At 32.1% G+C, this 21,436-nt stretch overlaps 1 protein-coding gene across 1 annotated transcript; it reads right to left on the bottom strand.

Annotated features, from left to right (window-relative positions):
• Positions 1-10,714: 10,714 nt before the first annotated feature.
• LOC111700216 (tetratricopeptide repeat protein 39A) lies at positions 10,715-21,436 on the bottom strand. Its single transcript, XM_023471081.1, has 14 exons — positions 21,354-21,436; positions 20,477-20,587; positions 19,259-19,327; positions 18,111-18,223; positions 17,787-17,925; positions 17,065-17,076; positions 15,568-15,704; positions 15,290-15,359; positions 14,697-14,768; positions 12,855-13,060; positions 12,353-12,380; positions 11,790-11,912; positions 11,101-11,292; positions 10,715-10,795 (listed from the first exon to the last, which is right to left on the bottom strand). Exons 1-14 carry the CDS (start codon positions 21,366-21,368, stop codon positions 10,715-10,717), a joined length of 1,368 nt encoding a protein of 455 aa, XP_023326849.1. The 5' UTR covers positions 21,369-21,436.

Below are 21,436 nucleotides of genomic sequence, written 5' to 3'. Positions count from 1 at the left end.
AACGTCAAAACGGCTGAACCGATCGGGCCCAAATTTTTTGTGGCACCTCGCGTTATCCCAGGGAAGGTTTATGAATGCTAAAAATTATAAAAAAAGTGTTTTAAAGGTTTTTAATTTTGTAAAAAAAATTTAAATTCTTGAAAATCCGCGATTTTTTTTTAAATCCGCAAAATTTTTTTCTTCTTTGTTTTTAAATGTAAACAAAAAGAACATATTCACAATTTAAATAGAAGATGGGCGCGAAGCGCCTTAAACTCTAGTTTGTATATAATTGTCAAGTTTGTCACAAGCTTTAAAGGGAGTGTTCGCCATTTTTTTAAAATTGCAACCTATTAATGCTTTCAAAAAAGTGAACAAAACCTTTAAGAACTGCAGAGAAAGCCATATAATTGTACTCTTTAACATAGATTTTTTACCGGAAACCTTCCATCTTCCTTCATTAGTTTATTAACATGTGTATCTCTTTAACTAAACTAAATGATATAAACTTTAACGGTTGTGTAGGCAAACCCATGGTAATGTTGGTCAAAAGACTGTAAAATATTTTTCAACCTGTAGTTCATTTACAAAATTTTGAATGTGCGAACCAATCAAAACAACCTACTCTAATTAGGTGGGTCCAGGCCACATTTTAAACTGTGATTAACTTGGGGGTTCACNGTTAGTCGGAATAGGGTTAAGTGAAATGAAAATATGAAAAAAATGACTTTAAATAAAAATCTATTTTTGAATATTTCAAAGTTAAAATGTTAAAATGTTAAAATGTTAAAATGTTAAAATGTTAAAATATTAAAATGTTTATGTGTTTTTTGTGAAGATTTATTGCTAGTGGTATATTTCCAACCAATGTTTATATAATATGTTTTCTGTGTAAAATATTATACCCCTCGGAGGGGAAAACTGTTTTGTAAATTATGGTATCACAATGGTCGTAAATATGTGATTGTTATTGTTTTAAATCATAAATCATATTTGTGGCGAATTCTCAATACTTTTTAAGGATACATTAACATAGATTACATACATTATAGAAAAGTTCATTAAGTTTTTTTAAAATTTTTATCTCCTCCTAGCTCTTCATTTAATTGTAACATTTACTTTTTTGTTCCTTTTTTTATTCTTTTATTTTCTCCTTCTTGGTTGAACATTAAACTTCATTAGACACATGAGCCGTTAGATAATTAATTAACTTTTATTTTTAAAAATAGCATCGTACACCAACCAATGAGATCCGGCCGACTTTAAAGCTGGCATTCACGACCCTACTTAAAATTTCAAGGCTGCAAAGCCCTTGTTTTTGTATTAATTGAAAAAAGGGATTCTTGAAATGTATTTTCCAAAATGGAGAGTCGGGAGAATTTTAAAGATTAAATTTCCGCTCGTATTCATCAATTATTGACCTTAAAAACGTCTTACAGGTCTCAAAACAATCATAAAGATGCCTTTATCTTTCAAGGGCGTATAAAGGATAAAATCTAGAGTGACTTGTGGAGGGATACTTTCAGCTGTAAATTCAGAACATTTGGTTTGGACATCACTCACATTAGAGACATAGTATAAGTCACACAGTGTCCGTCAATTTCCTTTGCATGTGCTACTTAGCTTGCACACATATTCAGAAAACCTTCTCCGAGTGCACTGAGAGGTTTCGTGATTGTAAACATTTTTCTAAAGGTTTCTCAAAACATTTTCCCCCACTGTAGATAGAATGAAATGAAAAGCACCATTCAAACATATGTGCTTGAAATAAAAAATAAATATAAAGGTCCATACTTAAATTACGCATTAACAACATGTGATTTGAATGTAAGGATGGGGCGCTGCCTAGTTCCCCCCTATGTACACCCCTGATCTTATATATTCTATACATTCTCCTCTCTACTGCTGAGTGTTGGCAGGCCAACTGATAATCAGACTTATTTGGAATAGGTCGGTTCTAATACATTGTAAATAGTCAGAGGCATTCAACATGGGACATAAATGGAGGAAAGAAATAGTCATTCTTGAAGTACCATTGGAGACACTTAAATATCATTGGAGACCCTTGACTTCTATTTCATTGGAAACCCCTCACTTTCGATGTACCATCGGAGAACCCCCCCCCTCTTTGACTTCATTTAAGACTATATTATTTACTATATTATAACAATCGTGGACTCAATACATTCTATTTATAACAAAATAAAATAAGTTCTTGATTGTTTCATTAATTACCAACGTTTGTTAATTACGACGTAGGCTTCATTAATTATTGTTAATTACTGACATATGTTTTATGAATGATTGTTAATTACCGACATATTTTTTATGAATGATTGTTAATTACCGACGTAAGTTTTATAAATTATTGTTAATTACCGAGTACTGACATATTTTTTATGAATTTTTGTAAATTACCAACGTATTTTTTTGAATTATTGTTAATTACCGACGTATGTTTTATGAATCATTGTTTATTATCAGTGTATGTGTATATGAATGTTTGATATGTATCCTGGTATAATTTATTAATGATAAGATAAGATAAGATAAGATAACGTTTATTGCTAAAATAAATGTATCTGTATACAGATAGAGTTTACAATCACAAAATTGATGATTATATTAACAGTACAAGTATAAAGCAATTAGGTGGAAAATAGCTCTTGGCTGTTTTGATTATTTTTTCCACCTAATGTTAGTAATAATAACAAAATGATTGATATGTACCGGCGTATGATTTATTAATGATTGATATGTACTGGCGTATGATTATGAATGTTTGATATGTACCGGCGTATGATTATGAATGTTTGATATTGGTCCTGCGTATGATTATGAATGATTGATGTGTACCGGCGTATGATTATGAATGATTGACATGTACCGACGTATGATTATGAATGATTGACATGTACCGACGTATGATTATGAATGGTTGATATGTACCGATGTATGATTTATGAAAAATTACATGTACCGGCGTATGTTTTATGAATGATTGATATGTACTGGCGTATGTTTCATAAATGATTGATATGTACTGGCGTATGATTTATGAATGATTGATATGTACCGGCGTATGTTTCATAAATGATTGATGTGTAACGGCGTATGATTATGAATGATTGATATGTACCGATGTACCGACGTATGTTTTATGAATTATTGTTACGTACTGGCGTATGTTTTATGAATCATTTGTATGTTCCTAGTTCTGGCTGGATTATCACTTGGTAAGAACATGGCGACTAATTAAGGACTCAGTAATTAATTATATAATCTCCCAATATATATGCTGAACCTCACTAGAGGAAATCTTAAAGGGACTGAAGGCGTAATTTCAAGGGACCCCCCAAATTGTAGATAAATGTCAGGTTCACGACGGCACGGCAACCTTAAAAGCTTTGTCTGATCAAGATTGCATGAGATATTCATAATTTCTGTGTAACAAACTCCTTGGTTTCCATCGTGGTTTCTCAATAAAATTAAGTTGCAAATTTTTGCTACAGACCCATGAAAGAAATTGTGGAAAAGCGTCTCAACGTCTTGGGCTTTGGTTTAACCTCACCAAGTCACTTTTGCATTTCATTCCTATTCTTCACAGCACCTGCTTTTTATGTAAGTTTAAAAGGAGTGATTGGCACAATGCTGCTCATTTTTGCGTGCATACTGCACAATGCACATCTTGGTTCACAGTGTGTCTCATCTATGACATAATAATCTTTCAGAAATAAATCCCTGTAATTTATCAATAAAGACGGCTTCTAAAGCAGATTAAAAATAATCTTTTGATTCGGCCTTTTTTCATTTCAGTCTTATGTATACAACATTTTTGTTAATTCAGGTAACCATGGGTTTGTGACAAAAATGCAATTTTCATTTTGACATAATTTTATATCAATTATACGAGTTCTCAGAAATACATTTAAACGGTATAATTTTCTGTATTTTTTCTTAATTCAAGATTTTGTATAATTAGTATGATTTCAAAATCCCCTGGAATCCCGGAAGTTATATATATCAAACATTTTCGAATGATTAATGTTCCAATCTGCCAGGGCCTTTGATTTCTATTTTAAAGAAGATTCAGTAAAAGTTCCGCCTTTTTCCCGGGAATTTTATATACTAAAAATTCAAGGCGCGTCGAGCCCTTCTTTGTAGGCTTTTAGGGCGCTTCGCGCCCATCTTCTATTTGAATTGTGAACACGTTCCTTTTGTTTACATTTTAAAACAAAGAAGAAAAATATTTTGCGGATTTAAAAAAAAAAAATTCGCGGATTTTGAAGAATTAAAATTTTTTTTACAAAATTAAAAACCTTTAAAACACATTTTTTAAACTTTTATCATTCGTAAACCTTCCCTGTGGTCACGTGATGTCCCACAAAAAATTTGGGCCTGATCGATTTAGCCGTTTTGACGTTTATTGGATACAAACAAACAGACACCCAGACAGACAAACAGACAAGCCAAATTTATATATAGATTTATGTTCAAATCTCCCTGTTACAAACCAACCATAATGTCCAAAGAAACAAAATCTCCTGTAAGATAATAAAATGCTAAATACTAGAAATGGTTTACATAATACTAAACGTTAAAAAAAACGTCAAAAAGACTAAAAGGTTTGATTTTTTTCTTTGAAAATTTTTGCAATTTTCAAAAGAAATAGTTCATAACCCTCCTGTATACGCCACTACTCCGGGCATTATCTAAAGCTATTCTTTTGAAATAAGATTTTTTTATTGTTTAGACGTGCTTACATTTAGGATCATTTGTTATCAACAGTCAGTATATACTTCTAGTATATTTGGTATATATCTGGAATAGAGAATTGTTTATAATTTGAGGGAAAACTTTTCTTTGTGTGTATAATGATCCAATACTATTAGTGAAATAAAGAAACAGATTTCTTCTTTCAGTTTGTTTTCTAGCCTCTAGCCAGCACAAAGAGACTTTTTACTAGAAAAATATTATATTTTTTTTGCAAATAAGCAAGAACATCTTGCAGAAGATTTTATTCTATTTTATTTTACAAATAATAATTTCAAATGATATTCTGATTAAAGATATTTTAATTTCCGATTGAAAAAATCGGAAAAGTCCGGGAAATAAATATTTTACTTTTTTAGAAAACAAAAAATAAACCTTATCCAAAAACACTTTGTACGTAAAAACAATTAATTACAATGTTGAAAACCTCTTAACCCTATATATCCGTATCCTTCATAGGGCTATTTAATTTGGTATATTATACATCTTTGTTTTTTTTGCCTTTAGAGTGTGATACATGTTCCTAAACCAACTTTTCAAGATTTAAAAAAAATATATTTAAATAATCTTTTTTTGCTTATTTCCTTGTTGTTTTTAACATTGTTTATTATCGATTTTGATGGATATTATGTCGTCAGAACTGACGAGGGTCAACCCAGACCGAAATATATTTTCAATAAAATGTGGAACTAACTTCTTTTTTTTTCCTCTACAGAGGTTTGGTCCATCAACATCACCGAATTTAAAATCAACTTTTCCAGGCCAACTCATTAAAAGACAAATATCTAAATACTAGACTGGGTAGCTAGCGTTGCCTAGGGTACATAGTTACTCCGACCGTTTACCCGCACTGGTCGATTTTACAAGGAAACGAAATTTTCGCTATAAAAGTCGACCCACAAATAACCCAGCAAAGACCCGTGGCTCTCCCGAGTTCCCCAATCAAAACAGGCAAATTGATTCAGGGATTCCTGAGTTATGATCGGACAAACAAACAAACCTACAGACACCCAAACATAGATTATAACTTTATACATATATATAGATGACACATGGTATAGGGTACTACATCTTTAAGGGCTTTTAAAAAAGTGAATCTTAGATGATACAAATTTTAGGTTAAAGGAATTAAGTCTTTGCCACAAACTTCAATTTTCTAATGTCAATATTTTTACAACCCAATGTCGAATACTTAAACTATGAATCCTGTTCAATCAAGTATTCTAAGTTTGAAAAATCAAAGGTTGAAAAAATATAGGGATTAGAACATTTGAGTTTTTTGCAAAGATTCAATTCCTTTGGTCTTTTGTTTTGAAAATAGTCTTTAAAGGATCTATTACAGGGATTAGAAAAGAAATAATCAAGTGTCAAAATGCAGGAAATCTCAGTCGTCTTTGAAGTCTCATCCTTAGTGAGTGGTCCTTGGTGTATCTTCTTTAAAGGATTAATTTACAGACAAACTTTAAATCCCCCATATCATTGCAACCTAATAATCCTTTGATATCTTAAATTTAGATTATTTGATCTAACAGAATTCATAGTTTGAAATATCTAATGTCTACGACATTAGGTTGCAAAGATATAGAGATTAAAAGATCAGAGTTTGTGGCAAAGGCTCAATTCCATTGTAAAATTTCTATCCGACTGAAGCCGTCACAAAATTAAGTTTAGCTCTATTTTCCGAAAAAATCCATCAATTCATGATATCAAATAAATGTCATTTCACATTCTTACACTCAGGGAAAGAAAGGAGAAAGGGCAAGGTATGTCGACTATCCCTGGTATCCAAGATATTAAACTTTTTCTCAATAGTTGGGCATATTACAGTATGAATATTTATTCATATAAATAATATAATTACAGAATACAAAAAGGCAATGTCTAAGGTATTCAAGTGCAGAAAATTCATTACGTGACGTAACCCTTTGCAATAAAATGTCATAATTTGCAACGTAACGTTTCAAACGTTTATACTTTATACTTATCGTAACAAAAGCTAAATCTAGAAAAATGAAAACGTTGACATCTCTAAATTGTCTTGGGTAGGACAAAAACTACTTGCTTTTAGATTTTTCAAACAGTACTTGACAATTTTGTACTTTTTAAATGGGTTCAGAAATATAATTATTAGCTGGAGAACCTGGCATTACCAACTTACCAAGGTTTTAAAACACTTTGTAAACAAAATGTTTCTAATGATTTGTTAACCCCTGGGTAAATGTATAAATACATAAATAGAGCAATTTGATGCACAAAGCACACAATCTAGACATACGGAAAATTTCAATTTAATCAAAATTACTTTTACGACTTTATAACCTCGTAGCTCCTCAAGTTTTGATTTTACCCCCCAGTACAAGAACTGCAAATTTAACTGGTTTCATAGTAAAATTAAAAAACTTGTTTGTTGTTCCAATTGACTCTTCATGAAAAAGAAAGCATGTAATATTTCAACCTAACTTTAGTTCGACGTCACACTCTTTGTCATTCATTGAGGGTTACGCTTGAAGGGAGCGTTCGCGAAAAATGAAAGGGGGTATAGGCTTAATGCGATAAAAAAGCGCATTTGATCGCTACTAATCTTACTTTTATCTGTTGCGTCTATAAGGAGAAAATTGTTAAAAACGACTGATACCGAAGAACGTAGTGTCCATACAAATTCAGAAAGTTGCACCATTCAACTCGGATCGTAAACAAATCAATTTAATTCCAAACAAATCATTCAGATATTACAAACAGTAGTCATCGGTGTGAGTTTTCGCGAACACTCCCTTTAAAATAAAGTATTTATTCCATGTTTATTGAATGTAAAGGAAAACCATCTCCTGTGCCGAAAGGATAACTCTACAGGTGCACAGTTAACCTCGTTTTTTTTTTACTAAATTATTACATGTTTCCATATTTTAGTTACATCTCTCTGTACAGGTTTGCCGGTCTATTTGTATCCAATTAACGTCAAAATGGCTGAACATGATCGGGCCCAAATTTTGTGTGGGACCTCACGTGGCCCCAGGGAAGGTTTATGAATGAGCAAAATTTCAAAAATTAGCCTCCAACAAAATTTGATTTTTATTAAATTTTAAATATCCTTGAAATTTGTTTGTCAAATCCATGAAATTATTTTTGTATTTGTTTTACAATGTATGCGCAAGGAAAATGTTCACAATTAAAATTGTAGATGGGCGCGAAGCACCCTGTAATTGTAGATGGGCGCGAAGCACCCTGTAAGCCTGAAAGCCTGTAAGACTTAAAAAGGATGTCCCACAAAAGACTTCGATTGAGAGATAAATTAAGGTCGTCTTTGATAAATAATTTACGAGTATTAGTAATCACAAAATACCCCTAGTCCCGGCATTTTCAAAATCTGGTCTGCATTTTTGTCCTTTCAATATTACTGGAGATATTAGGAATTTTGTTCAATATATTCGCGTTACTATCTTTTTAATATCGACCGTTTTTTCCGTTAAAAAATACGGAAAAAGACATAAGAATATTATTTATTTTTAAAATAACTACACACTTTTTTATATTAAAATATTACGATTTAACTTAATACTGTAAACTCGGAGCCAGCACAAAATGATTAGTTAATTCAGTTAAAATAACTTTTTTAACATGATTTTTTGCATCAAAGATTAGGATCAAATTAATTCCAATTAGAATTAATTAATTAAAAAACTAATTATTGGCGTTGTTAATACATTTTTATATTATATATTTACTTTTTTCAGATAAATAACTTTTACAGAGTTGAGTAATGTGTGTTTATGTATAATATCAAATATGGCGACGTTTCGTTTGTTTCGACTAGTTGGACCAAACAATAAAAATTAACGGTTTCAGTCAATTTTCTTGAAAGCATTTTTCATTTTAGTGTAATGTCTTTTTAACGAGACCTCTTCCCAATTATAAATTTTCCGGCCACAATGGCTGTTTATTTGGAAATTGAATTTTTGGAAATATTCGATTTGGAAACTAGTTATTATGGGAAGTAATTTCTATTTTTAATGGCCAATTTGGGAGCTAGTTTTTTGGGAAGTATTTTTTCTCGAAAATAGAAACTTTGGGAAAATAACTATTTTGGAAATTGCCGCATAGGAAAATGGTTCAATGTGCCTGCAGACATATACAAAGTTGGAAGATGAAGAATGGAAGTTATTCGTTGCATTGAGCGTAAATCTAACCAAGGAATTGAATCCTTGCCACAAACTTCAATATCCAATATGGTGTAAACCTTTGATTTTTCAATCTTAGATTATTTGATTTTGCAGTTAATATATTTTTATATTTTTAGATATTTAAGGTTTACGACATTGGGATTTGGATTGAAAATCTATAGGAATCAGAAAATCAGAGTTTGTGGCACAGACTCGATTCCTTATTGAAACATTTCATTGATTAGTACTTTAAACCTTTTAAAAAAAGCTTTGAAGGTGTTTTTTCCATTTTTTGCGACATTTTTTGTGTGTATAATTAAGAATTATTATACAAATATATTTCTGTTCGTACAGCAATATGGTTTTGTACAAATATAAACCGTATTGTCAGGATGAGTTCTTAAAATCTGCTCAGACTGAGCTAAAAGTGATACGGTAAACATAGAGCGCGAATAGACGAGTCTGTGCGCAGCACAGACAGACACCGGAGTACGGCGAGAAGAATGAACTTACTCCCGAATTTGTCCACGTTACAAACGGATGTGTTTGTACTTCGTTAGAGTACTTGCCTATAGAGTACTTAACTGTTTAACTATTTCAGAATAATGATAATGAGTGCTCTAGAAGTTAACTCTATGCTCTCCATGCTCATGAGCAGGAAACACGGTGTAAGATTTTATGAATAGGACAAGGCACTTAAACCAGCAAGCACAGGGCAGTTGAACCAGCAAGCTCAAGGCAGTTGAACCAGCAAGCACAATGCAGTTGAACCAGCAAGCACATAGGGAAGTACTCGTGAGTATACAATTGCCTCTCTCATTGAAAGAAATAATTGGTCCAACTGATAAACAATTCTACTTTGATGAGGATATTAAAAATATGATGATGAACGTCTNTAATAAAAGAGTTCAAATTGAAGTCTCCTTCTATGTGAGTAACCCCGTATCCTTTAATTATATAATCAATACATTAAATCCTTGAAGAGTAGTAATATCTACAATTTATTGAATATTTTACGATATTTATTGAATATTATTTATTTTTACGATAGTATATAGTAGCACTGGTAATTAGTTGTATCCACTGGAACTTTATCAACTTTCAGCTTCTATAGTTTAAAGGAAGCTTCAGCCAATTAGCTGCTTCTGTAGTTTTATAAAACAATTTAGCAGATGTTCAAACCAATTAAATTCTGCTGCCAAATCTGTACTTTCAGCTACTTGAATTCAGAATAGTTTCTGTAGATTTTCAGCAGCTTTTTCAGTTTGATCAGCAACCTTCGCTTGTCTTCTAGCAGCTCCTGATGTTTAATTAGCAGCTTCGGAAGCTTGATCAGCAACCTCTGCTATCTAATCATCAGCATCTTCAGTATTCTATTCAGAGAGATGTTTATTAGCTGATGTTTATTCAACAGCGTTTGCTAAATTTTTGTGTTGAAGTTTGTGTTGTTTAACCATTAGATGAACAGTTTCTGTACTTAAAGCATTTACTGGTGTCATTTTATTAATCAGCTGGTTGATCAATACCGTCTTTACGTTAATCAGCTGCTTTTCGAAATCAGAAGGTTACTGCTTTATCAAAACTTTATACATAGCTGATTGATCATTCTTCTATTAACTAATACTGAGATTGATCATAGTGGTTGAAAGTCTCCCGCTATAATCAGCTTCTTCAAATTGATCAGTAGCTTATCTTAGTGCATCAGCGAGCTTAATGTCGATGCTCCTGGAGCAATTAGATCAATGGGTTCACGTCCTTGTCCTTCAAATCCACGATACTCAATCCTTTCGATGCTCCTGGAGCAATTAGATCAATGGGTTCACGTCCTTGTCCTTCAAATCCACGATACTCAATCCTTCCTTCATCATCTGGGAATCTGAGTTCTCCTAGAATTAAGAGTAAAATTTGAATAATAATAATAATTATTTACAGAAAACTTTAAGAACCGTTAACTTTCTGCCTGAAAATGATATAGCAGTCTTGTGAAATTTTTTAATAATTCAATCCCAATGCAGCGATAGGTAAAATATCCAATATGTATTTTATTCAACTATTGCATATCTTTAAATAATAAACAGCAACAAAATGTACCTTGTTTTATCATAATTATGTTTTTTGTTGTTGTTATTGTTCTTGTTCTTGTTATTGTTTATTGTTATTATTTTTATTGTTGTTGCTATTGTTATACTACCTGATCTAGAAGAAGAAGTGCTAGCTCAAATGTAGCGTATGGTGCCAGGTACTTGTCCAAGGTGAACTGCGAGGAGAGGGACATCACCTTCCTCAACCCCTCCTCTGCCTGGAGGGGGAACCCCAGGTTCTTCAAGCACATGCTCCTCAGCAGCTCAAGCAGGCCTTTGTCCTCAGGGGACAAGTTTCCGACCTAGTAGAAGAGGTCTTAAAGGGGCTGTAGACAACATTTTAATTGGTTCTCCATATCCGATTAACAACCTTTAAACCTTGATCTGATAAACAATAAGGAAGATATCGTCGTTCTTACATCTTAAATAGCGTTAACATCTTTTTTTTCTTTGATCTTTCCTCATTCACGAAGGGTACCGTTGTGAATGGGGCATGCAACTCTTTAAATGGAGAGCCACTGGAAATTAGTTTGACAGTCCCTTTAAGGCATCTCAAAAAGGTTTTTTACTGATAAAAACAATACAAAATACAAAATACAAAATACAAAATACAAAATACAAACAAGAATAAGCTTTTGGTGATTCACTGTGATCTTTCCTGGCTATACGTGCTAGGTCGACTCTACACTGGGTAGTCCAAGCTGGACAGTACATGTACATGTTGTACAGGCTCTGATCATGCAACTTTTAGAATGAGGTGGACCACGTGAGCTATCGGCGATCACGTGACATATATTACCTGTTTTTCCGTCTCTTCAATAAGAGTATGAAATCTCTCCAATATGTGCCGCTGATCTCCAATAACTGAGAATCCGTGCCAAAGGTAGACTAGCTCCAGCCCGGGCAGTAGAAGACGACCATTCTAATTAATTAAATATAATCTATAATTAAATTCTTGTAATAAAAGAGTTCAAATTGAAGTCTCCTTCTATGTGAGTAACCCCGTATCCTTTAATTATATAATCAATACATTAAATCCTTGAAGAGTAGTAATATCTACAATTTATTGAATATTTTACGATATTTATTGAATATTATTTATTTTTACGATAGTATAAAAGTTTTATGTATTCGTTCTATGGAATTTGAAATTCAAACTTCTATCTATCTATTACAAACATTTTGTTTTTGATATCAAAAAGCTGAAAGCATTCAGAAATAATAATTTTTTGTAAGAATTCGAGAACAGATGTTCAGAATAAAAAAGAATCATCTAGCAAAAAAATCCTTAAAATGTTCTTTTATGCTAATAAAATGTTCATAAATTAGAAGGTGGGGAAGTAGGGGGTAATCTAGGGGTGCACGGGGGCAGGATGGGCAACAGTTAGGACTGTGATAGGGAATTCATTGGACACTGCAAGTCCTGAATCTTTACCATGTTATAATTCATTTAGAAAATAAAACATTGGGACAACATATGGGGAAATAACATTGGGACAACATATGGGGAAATAAACATTGGGACACCATATGGGGAAATAACATTGGGACAACATATGAGGAAATAAACATTGGGACAACATATTGGGAAATATAAATTGGGACAACATATGGGGAAATAAATATAAATTGGGACAACATATGGGGAAATAAGCATTGGGACAACATATTGGGAAATAACATTGGGACAAAATATGAGGAAATAAGTATTTTGAAAAGTATTTTGCTCGAGGTGCTCAATCGGAAAGAATAGAGATTATTTTTTAGCAAAAAGAGGTGTTATTGATACTTATTTGATTGTTTTCCATGATTTGATAATTATCCCATTCAAAGGTATGTATTTTAGTTTTGATTAAGGAACTGCTATGAATAGAAGCATGTTGTGCTGGTTTCCTCGTCTCCAAGTTGACAGATTAGCACTGCTTTAAAGAATGCATAGATGCAAGGTGACCAACGGGATTCCCGGAGCAAACGGTCAGCCTGGACCTCAGCTTCCCGCCATTCTCCTCTGTAGCAGGCCGACCAGAGCAGCTCCCAGCTACCTACATGCTGGAACTGGGGCCAGCTTACCTGGATAACAAATTATTTCTTATTATAATTATTGTTAATATTTTTATTTTTAGTATTATTATCAAAATTATTATTATTATCAAAAGTCAATATTGTTTCTGAAAAAATTTGCAGCTTTAGAATCTTTAAATCCATAATTATAGAAAGAAAAAGGGTCTAAAACTCTAATTTATAAGCCTGATATCTTTTGCATCTTGTCGAAAAACTTTGACATTTTAAGTTTTGATAGTTTGAAATACCAAAGATATTCACGATGGTTGAAAAGATATAAGGATTAGAACATTAGAGTCTGACACAAATGATTAGTTTATCTACTTCTCGAGTTTCTGATCGTCTTTGAATGTTACTGTGCTGGGAAAAGGACAAAAGACTAAAAAACACGTGTAATATTCTTAAACCTCGCTATTTAGTCACTTTCACCAAAATATTACAACCTAAGCACTGCAATTTATACACGACGTGTTTGTACAGTATGCATGCACTGTCCAGTGAGGGAGGGAACCCCCGGACGCTTTGAACCTCCGCTATGCAGACACGAGCCTCCCAGATGTGCTAGGCAGAATGCAAACCAAGCCTCCACTATGCAAACCTAGCCTCCACTATGCAGACTGTGCCTCCGCTATGCAGTGAACGAGCCTCCACCATACAGCACAGCTTTTTTTAAATCTTGGTTTTAATGTTTGATGAAAAATGTTAAAAATTTTTTTTAACGTAGTGGCACAAGTAGTGAGGGAGGGAACCCCCGGACGCTTTGAACCTCCGCTATGCAGGCACGAGCCTCCCAGATTTGCTAGACAGAATGCAAACCAAGCCTCCACTATGCAAACCAAGCCTCCACTAAGCAGACTGTGCTTCCGCTATGCAGTGAACGAGCCTCCACCATACAGAACAGCTTTTTTAAATCTTGGCTTTTGTTTGTAGTGAAAAATGTTAACAATTTTATTTTGACATAGTGGCATGAGAGGTTTCTCAAAGATTAGAAGTATTTATTGATTATCATGAATAGTGCCTAATTATGACTAACAAAAGTGGTATATAAAACTTTAAGCATTCTTTAAGTGAAAAGAAAAATATTTAGAGAAAAAAAAATGAATTGAATTTCAATTCATCTTTTATAATCTTTGATTTAAGCAATACCTTTTTTAGTTCAAATTAAATCTAGAAAATTTGTATAATTTATAAAAATCTTAACATTTTTCAAAAAAGGTATTGTTTTAATCAAAGATTACAACAAAACAAACTAAATTTACCCCTGAAATATTTCTCCAAATATTTTCCTTTCTGCGTAAGAAATATTTAAAGTTTTAGTATAAATATTATAAACCACTTTATGAGTCCATATATGTTTTTAATCATGACAATCAATAAACAAATCTAATCTTTAGTAAAATTCGTATGCCACTACGTCAAAAAAAAATGGTTAACATTTTTTATTACACATAAAAAGCTGTTCTGTTTGGTTGAGGCTAGTTCAGAGGCACGGTTTCCATAGCGGAGGCTTGGTCTGCATAGTGAAGGCTTGGTCTGACTAACAAATCTGGGAGGCTCGAGTCTGAATAGCAGAGGCTTATGGCGTCCGGGGGTTCCCTCCCTCTTTCAGTGTACAGAGTGTGCAATGTACATAGAATAAACAGACCTGACTATTATTAGCTCTGGTATACCAGACGGATGCAGCTTCACATCTACCAGAAATCATTTCATATCTCCCCTGCAGTCCAAAATTTAAATTCTTACTCTTTCTTTTCTTGATGAAAATGTGGTAAAATCTGGAAAATTATTTGATCAGATGGGCTTATGAGAGCTTTAGTGGGGGGGGGGGCACCTTTCGCGCAACCCTTAGAAGATTTTATGCCTTCCCCCTAAAAATCCTTATTGATTAATTAAAGAACCTTATATCTTTCATACTTAGACTTTGCTTGGTTAGGAACATTATTTGTTGATCATAAAAATATTTGCGCGAGTCAGCAAAAAAAATCTGTAGGGTTTAATTTGTTGAATTTTTGTGTAAAAAATATTAAGAAGGATGAAAAAACTTGCCTTTTAATGTCAAATATGTTTTTCCCACATCATTTTAAATCATTTCATAAATGAGGCTTCCTTATACGTGCCCCCCCCCATAGTGCACCTAGTGACCCACTCCTTTGTACGCCCCTTAAAAAGATCGATACTAAATTGAAGGAAATTCAACTTTAAGAAAAAATTATTTTCATGAAAATTTTAAAAATTTTCCTTAAAAAATAGAAAGAAAGCTCCAGTTGGGTACTTGGCTAGTTTTTCCTCTAATATCTCCTCAACTAGCCTGCAATATGTATTAATATTATTATTAAAGAGACTTCACAACAATATAAGAAATGTTTGTACTTTTACAGTGTAATAAAAGCAAACAATTTTAAAGCATTAAAAATATCTCAAAAAAAAACTTTAAATGTTAAAAAAAGGATAAAATATTGCCCATCTAAAACTCTTTAACACTGGCTATTCAGGAAAAAATATTATTGTGTTTTTACCTTTTATCACATTCGTTTGGTTTGCCCATATTAGTAGTAAGGAAGAGATGATATCCTAGCAGGATAATGGAAGCTAGGAACTGTCGGAGACAAGCAGGATTCCGGTAGCAGGATAACATCTCGGTCATACCAATCTCCTAGGGGTCAAACTGTACATTATTCTGATCAAACAGATATATTTATTTCCTTTTTTTTATAACCTCTTTAATCAAAATTTACATAAATGTTAAGACCCCAAAAAGGAAACTCGGGAGTATCGTTCAACGATACTCTTTTAAATTTCGGGCTCAGTATATTAATCAGTTCTAAGATTATATTTATCAGTTCAAAGATTATATTTATCAGTTCAAAGATTATATTTATCAGTTCAAAGATTATATTTATCAGTTCAAAGAGTATATTATAGGGGTCAAACAATGCATATTTTAGGTCAAACATTATAGTTGAGGGCCCGTCAAACAGTACATAATAGGGATTATCAATCAATGTTTTTTTTATTCTTAAGAAATCAAACAGTAATTCAAACAAGTTCAACTAACTTTAGGGTCAAGTCAAACTCTAAGGGGAATTAAACGGGTGAAAACAGTAGTTAACAGGGTTATAACAATTTGACAGGGTTCAAACATCGTATAATTGTGTTAAATATACATATTAAAGTTAGGAGCAGCATCTTTTACTGCTTGAAAATCCGTCTTAAAAAGACGACATTTGAGAACCTCTGAATTGGTTTCAGGTAAATAAAAATATTTTGTTATTTTTTACTTGTCATAGTGGATGAAGAAACGATGAAATTATTACGATAAAAATCCATAGATTAATTGTTCGTATTAAGTATAAAAAATATACCATTTGAACATTTTCCATGCTTGGAATAATTACTTAATAAATAAACAAAATAAGAAATAAAACATAATTGACGACGACTTCTATCGATTTCTATCAAGGATCCAGACTGTCATGAACAACAGTTGCATCAATTTTCTAGTCTTTAAAGTGTTTGATTTGACCTCACTAACTCACTTCTTCACTCTAGACTCTACATTTTATAATTTGACCTCACTAACTTACTTGTTCACTCTAGACATTTGCATTTTATAATTTGACCTCACTAACTCACTTCTTCACTCTAGACATTTACATTATATAATTACGAATTATAAAGCACTTGTATAAAACATAAAGCAGTAATTGGCAACCTGTACCGACTACGGTTGTTTGTATAATACGGTTGCTTACTCCAATGTCCGAAAAATGTCGTTTCCTTAGATAAATAGATAAAAACCTAATATGACGTCACTCTCGCCTCTATAATCAGTGACGTCATATTAGGTTTGTATCTATCTATCTTAGGAGACGAAATTTTTCGTATCATTGGAGCACATCGAGGGTAAACAACCTTATTAAAGAACCTTGGTTGCCCACTATGAATTCTGTGTCTACTTTGTATAATTTTTGTCTCTAGCAACTATAGAATATTTTTACTTAAAATTAAATTACCTCACTGGGTTCCTGCGTGAAAAAATGAAAAATATGGATTTAAATTTGAAAGTGAAAACGCTAAAAGTAAAAATAGTTCAACTTTTCCTAAAAGGATTTAAGTTTGTTATAGGTATTTATTGAATATGCATGTATATTCAAATATCATGTATATTCAATAACTTCTAGTATACATGTATATTTGGTTATAAATAATCTAAATCCTTTTAAGAAAAGTTGAATTATAATAATTAAAATAAATTATAGTTCTAAAAATAAAGTTGGGTAAACTCGCTAAACATAATTGCTCTGAGAGCCAAAACTCTTGGATAATGATAATCCCGATATTCAACTGCAGTTATATATCTATATCTTCTCTCGTCCGACGGAATAAATTAATTTCTCATGATATCCGGTTGATATACATTGACTTAAAGGGAGTGAAATCTGTTTTTTTTAATTATTAAATAACGACGACATTAACACTGCCAAGTAGTAAATTGAGCTGGGAACTTTTATGTAGAATAAACTCATAATCCCAATCGATATCCCCTATGGGCACTTTTAATTTGAGAATTAATTTCCCTTATTACTCTTAGGTACGAATACGATTACCATTGCGGAATTTCGCATGAAGACTAAGTTAATCTGCAGATTAACAAAGGATATAGAGATTTAGTATTGATCTCGATATCCTCAATACAAAAGTTTCCAGCTCTGAACGATTATGAAAATTAAGATACCTTGGATCCTGCAAATCCTACGAACTCCATGAGTTTAGTAATCCTGGTTGGTAGGAGGGACATCATCAGATTAAAGGTTCCAACTCCCAACCTTACTCCGCCCTCAAAATGAGATTTGAACTCATCCTTACTCCAGTCCCTGCCAGATAACAAGGAAATACAGGGTGTCCCAATAAACATGGGAATTCAGTGACGAATTCGATATCGTCTTTTTAAATAATTCTTTGATTTAGTATAGTGATACCTACTGAGAAAGCTGTAATCTGTAAGAGTTTCGTTTCCCATGTTCACATTTCCCTCCCTTTTAAACCCTCCTCCTCCTACCTTCTCTGAAGTATTGTCCAGCACTCCCTAAAGGAAAGGTAGCACTGCCTGACCTTGAGCCCCGCCTTGACGAAGCTCACCAAGTTCTCGTCCTCCACAATAGTTAGCAAAGCCTTCAATAATAGTAAGGTAATTTTCAAGCCAGTTCTAGGCCTTCCTTAGCGTTAAAAATGTTTTTTGCGCGTATGCTGATAAGTTTCTGAGAGAAAAATGTGTTAAGTGATTGTTTTTTTCAACAATCTTTAGTTCAGAATGGATATAATGTCGTGTTCCAATTCCACAATTTTCTGGTTCAACTTCTCACTGTTCTAAACGTTGAAAGCAATCATGCCAACTTATCTCTTTGTGAATAAATAAAAGATTTTAAAGATTTAAATACTTTAACATACAAGTGCATGGTCCCATAAAACAGTGGAATAGGAAGACGACTATTAAACTCAAGATATGTAGTTAAAAAGTCAAAAAAAACTTTAAGTCTATTTCACTTTAAAACTTGGTAAGCAATACTGAGATGGAATTAAAAGAATTTGAGCCGCGGTTTAAATCTGCCAAACCCGGTTTAAATTAAGCGCCGGCTTAAATCTTAAACATTTGATACAATTTTAAGTGGAACCAACCGTGGCTTGAATTTAAACCGCTGCTCAAATTCGTCCACTGGTTAAACTATTTGCTTAAAAACAACATCAAATACATTTAAAATTGCTTAAATGTTGTCTTCTGCAGTTTGAAGAGTACGATTTTAGTCTTTTTTTCTTCAAAGAGAGGGTCATGCAAACATTTCATAAATGTTTTCAAATAGAATCGTTTGATTACAGAAAATGTTCATTGCCAGAACAAAATACAGAAAACTTAAAATTCTGTCCAAGGAATTTTTATTTGAGTGAAGACGACTTTTTATTAATAATGCTTTTATCCCTAAGAAGCTTTTTTCAAATTACAAGTTTACAAGTAAACAAAGTTATATTTTACATGTTTATGTATTTCTGCCTTTTGAAAGATTGTAGAAATCAAAATTGAAATAGAAATTGATTTATTACCACGACAACTGTGAATAAAAATAAAAGCATTGAAAATTATACATTTTCAGACATTGCCATAATAAAAAAATTTTAAAGAAGAAATAAAATCCATGTTTGTTTAAGCTTTACCTTTAATAGAAGACACTCTGCATAGACAAGTTCTGCATGCACTTCAGTTTCAGTCATATCATTATAATCCTTAAAAATATCAATTTAATTTTTAAAAATGTCATCATAATCTAGAAAATATCATTATAATCCTTGAAAATATCATTATAATCCTTAAAAATATCATTATGATTGATGTTAACCCTTAAAAATATCATTATATTCCTTAAAAATTTCATTTTAATCCATAAAAATATCATTTTAATCCTTATAAATATTATTATAATCCTTAATAATAACATTATAGTCCTTAATAATATCATTATAATCCTTAAAAATATTATCATAATCATTATAAATATCATTATAATTCTTAAACTATCATTACAATGCTAAAATCAATTTATTGGTATATAAAAACTCGTCAATGATTTTATATTTTACTGTAAATTAAAAGGAATTATTTAAACTTAAATTTGTAAAGCTTTATTTTCTACAAACCTTACATAAACTTATATATTTTTATACATATATATGTATTTTTTCAAATAACACACTCTGTTGTTAATCTCAACGACATAAAGCAAATTAATGTGTATTTGATATTGTTATCATGCAAAAAGTGCAACGGGTCCGAAAACATTGGGATACAGGGTGTCCCACGAAACATGACAGTTGACGAACAGTTATAAATGTTTTCTTAAATATGCAATATTAGATATTAAGGACTTTATGCAATTTATTTCGTTAAACAAATCTTTAACTCAAATATATTTTACTTTGAAATCAATTTTATCATAATAGGACTGCCATATTTTATACTATTCTGTTTGTTCTCAAACAACTAACAAATTATAGAAGAAGACATTTTAAACTATTTACCAACTGCCATGTTCAGTTGGACACCCTGTATTTAAAACAACAAATTGATTCCGAGAGTCGTCTTTAAATTCCGGATTTTTATGGCTCCCGCTGTATAATCTTAATTGATTTGATTTAAAGGGACTGTGAGCGTAAATTTTTAAGAGACCTTACAGGCTTTGTCTTATCAAGTATGATATCATTGTTAATAATTTTGAAAACTGATAATAAACTCTTTCAAACCTGGAAAATTATTGTCTTTCACATTTTTGAACAGATAAAGGTTTCAAGGGTACCGTTGTGAATCCGGCATTGTCATCCTTTCATGGCGAGTCACTTGAAATTACGATAACAGTCCATATAGGGAAAAAAATGTACCTTTCCTTTCACCATCTTTCCTATACTCTCTCCTAAACCAGACTTTCTTCTAAATCCATTAATTGTGGCAACAGATTGGGATAATACTTTACTAGCAGTCTCAACATGTTCCTAATATATAACAGATTGGGATAATACTTTACTAGCAGTCTCAACATGTTTCTAATATATGACAGATTGGGATAATACTTTACTGGCAGTCTCAACATGTTCCTAATATATATCAGATTGGGATAATACTTTACTAGCAGTCTCAACATGTTTCTAATATATAACAGATTGGGATAATACTTTACTGGCAGTCTCCACATGTTCCTAATATATGACAGATTGGGATAATACTTTACTAGCAGTCTCAACATGTTCCTAATATATAACAGATTGGGATGATACTTTACTGGCAGTCTCAACATGTTCCTAATATATAACAGATTGGGATAATACTTTACTGGCAGTCTCAACATGTTCCTAATATATAACAGATTGATATAATAAAGTTTAACCCGGAACTTTGGAGACATTGAAAGAATTTGTAAAATGTCGTTTTCTAAACCTGCTGCAAATATTTAGATTATAAAATGAACAATTATATAAAGCTCTATAAAACTGTTCCTGCATATTTCAAAGGATAAACCCCAGTAAAATTTAGCATGCCGACATTTAATAAAATCTTTCGATATCTCCGAAGTTCTCGGATAAACTGTGCTTTACTAGAAGTCTGTTAATGTGTACGTTGAATATATTTTTTACTTGATTTTCTTGCAATCTTAACATAAAATATAATAATTGTTAATTGTACATAAAATAAACATAAAATATTCATTAACTCAGAGTCCCTTACCCCCCCCCCCTCGCACCTTCCTGAAAGTAAATATACCTGCTCGAAAGTCATGACAGCCTTGAGATAATGAAAAGTTCCGAAGCCAAGAGCATGGTAGATACTGACGTCACAACTAAAAA

The sequence above is a fragment of the Eurytemora carolleeae genome, unplaced genomic scaffold (assembly GCF_000591075.1).
Source record: "Eurytemora carolleeae unplaced genomic scaffold, Eaff_2.0 scaffold335, whole genome shotgun sequence".
Taxonomy (NCBI): Eukaryota; Metazoa; Arthropoda; class Copepoda; order Calanoida; family Temoridae; genus Eurytemora; species Eurytemora carolleeae.
This window is presented reverse-complemented; position numbering and strand designations above follow the sequence as displayed.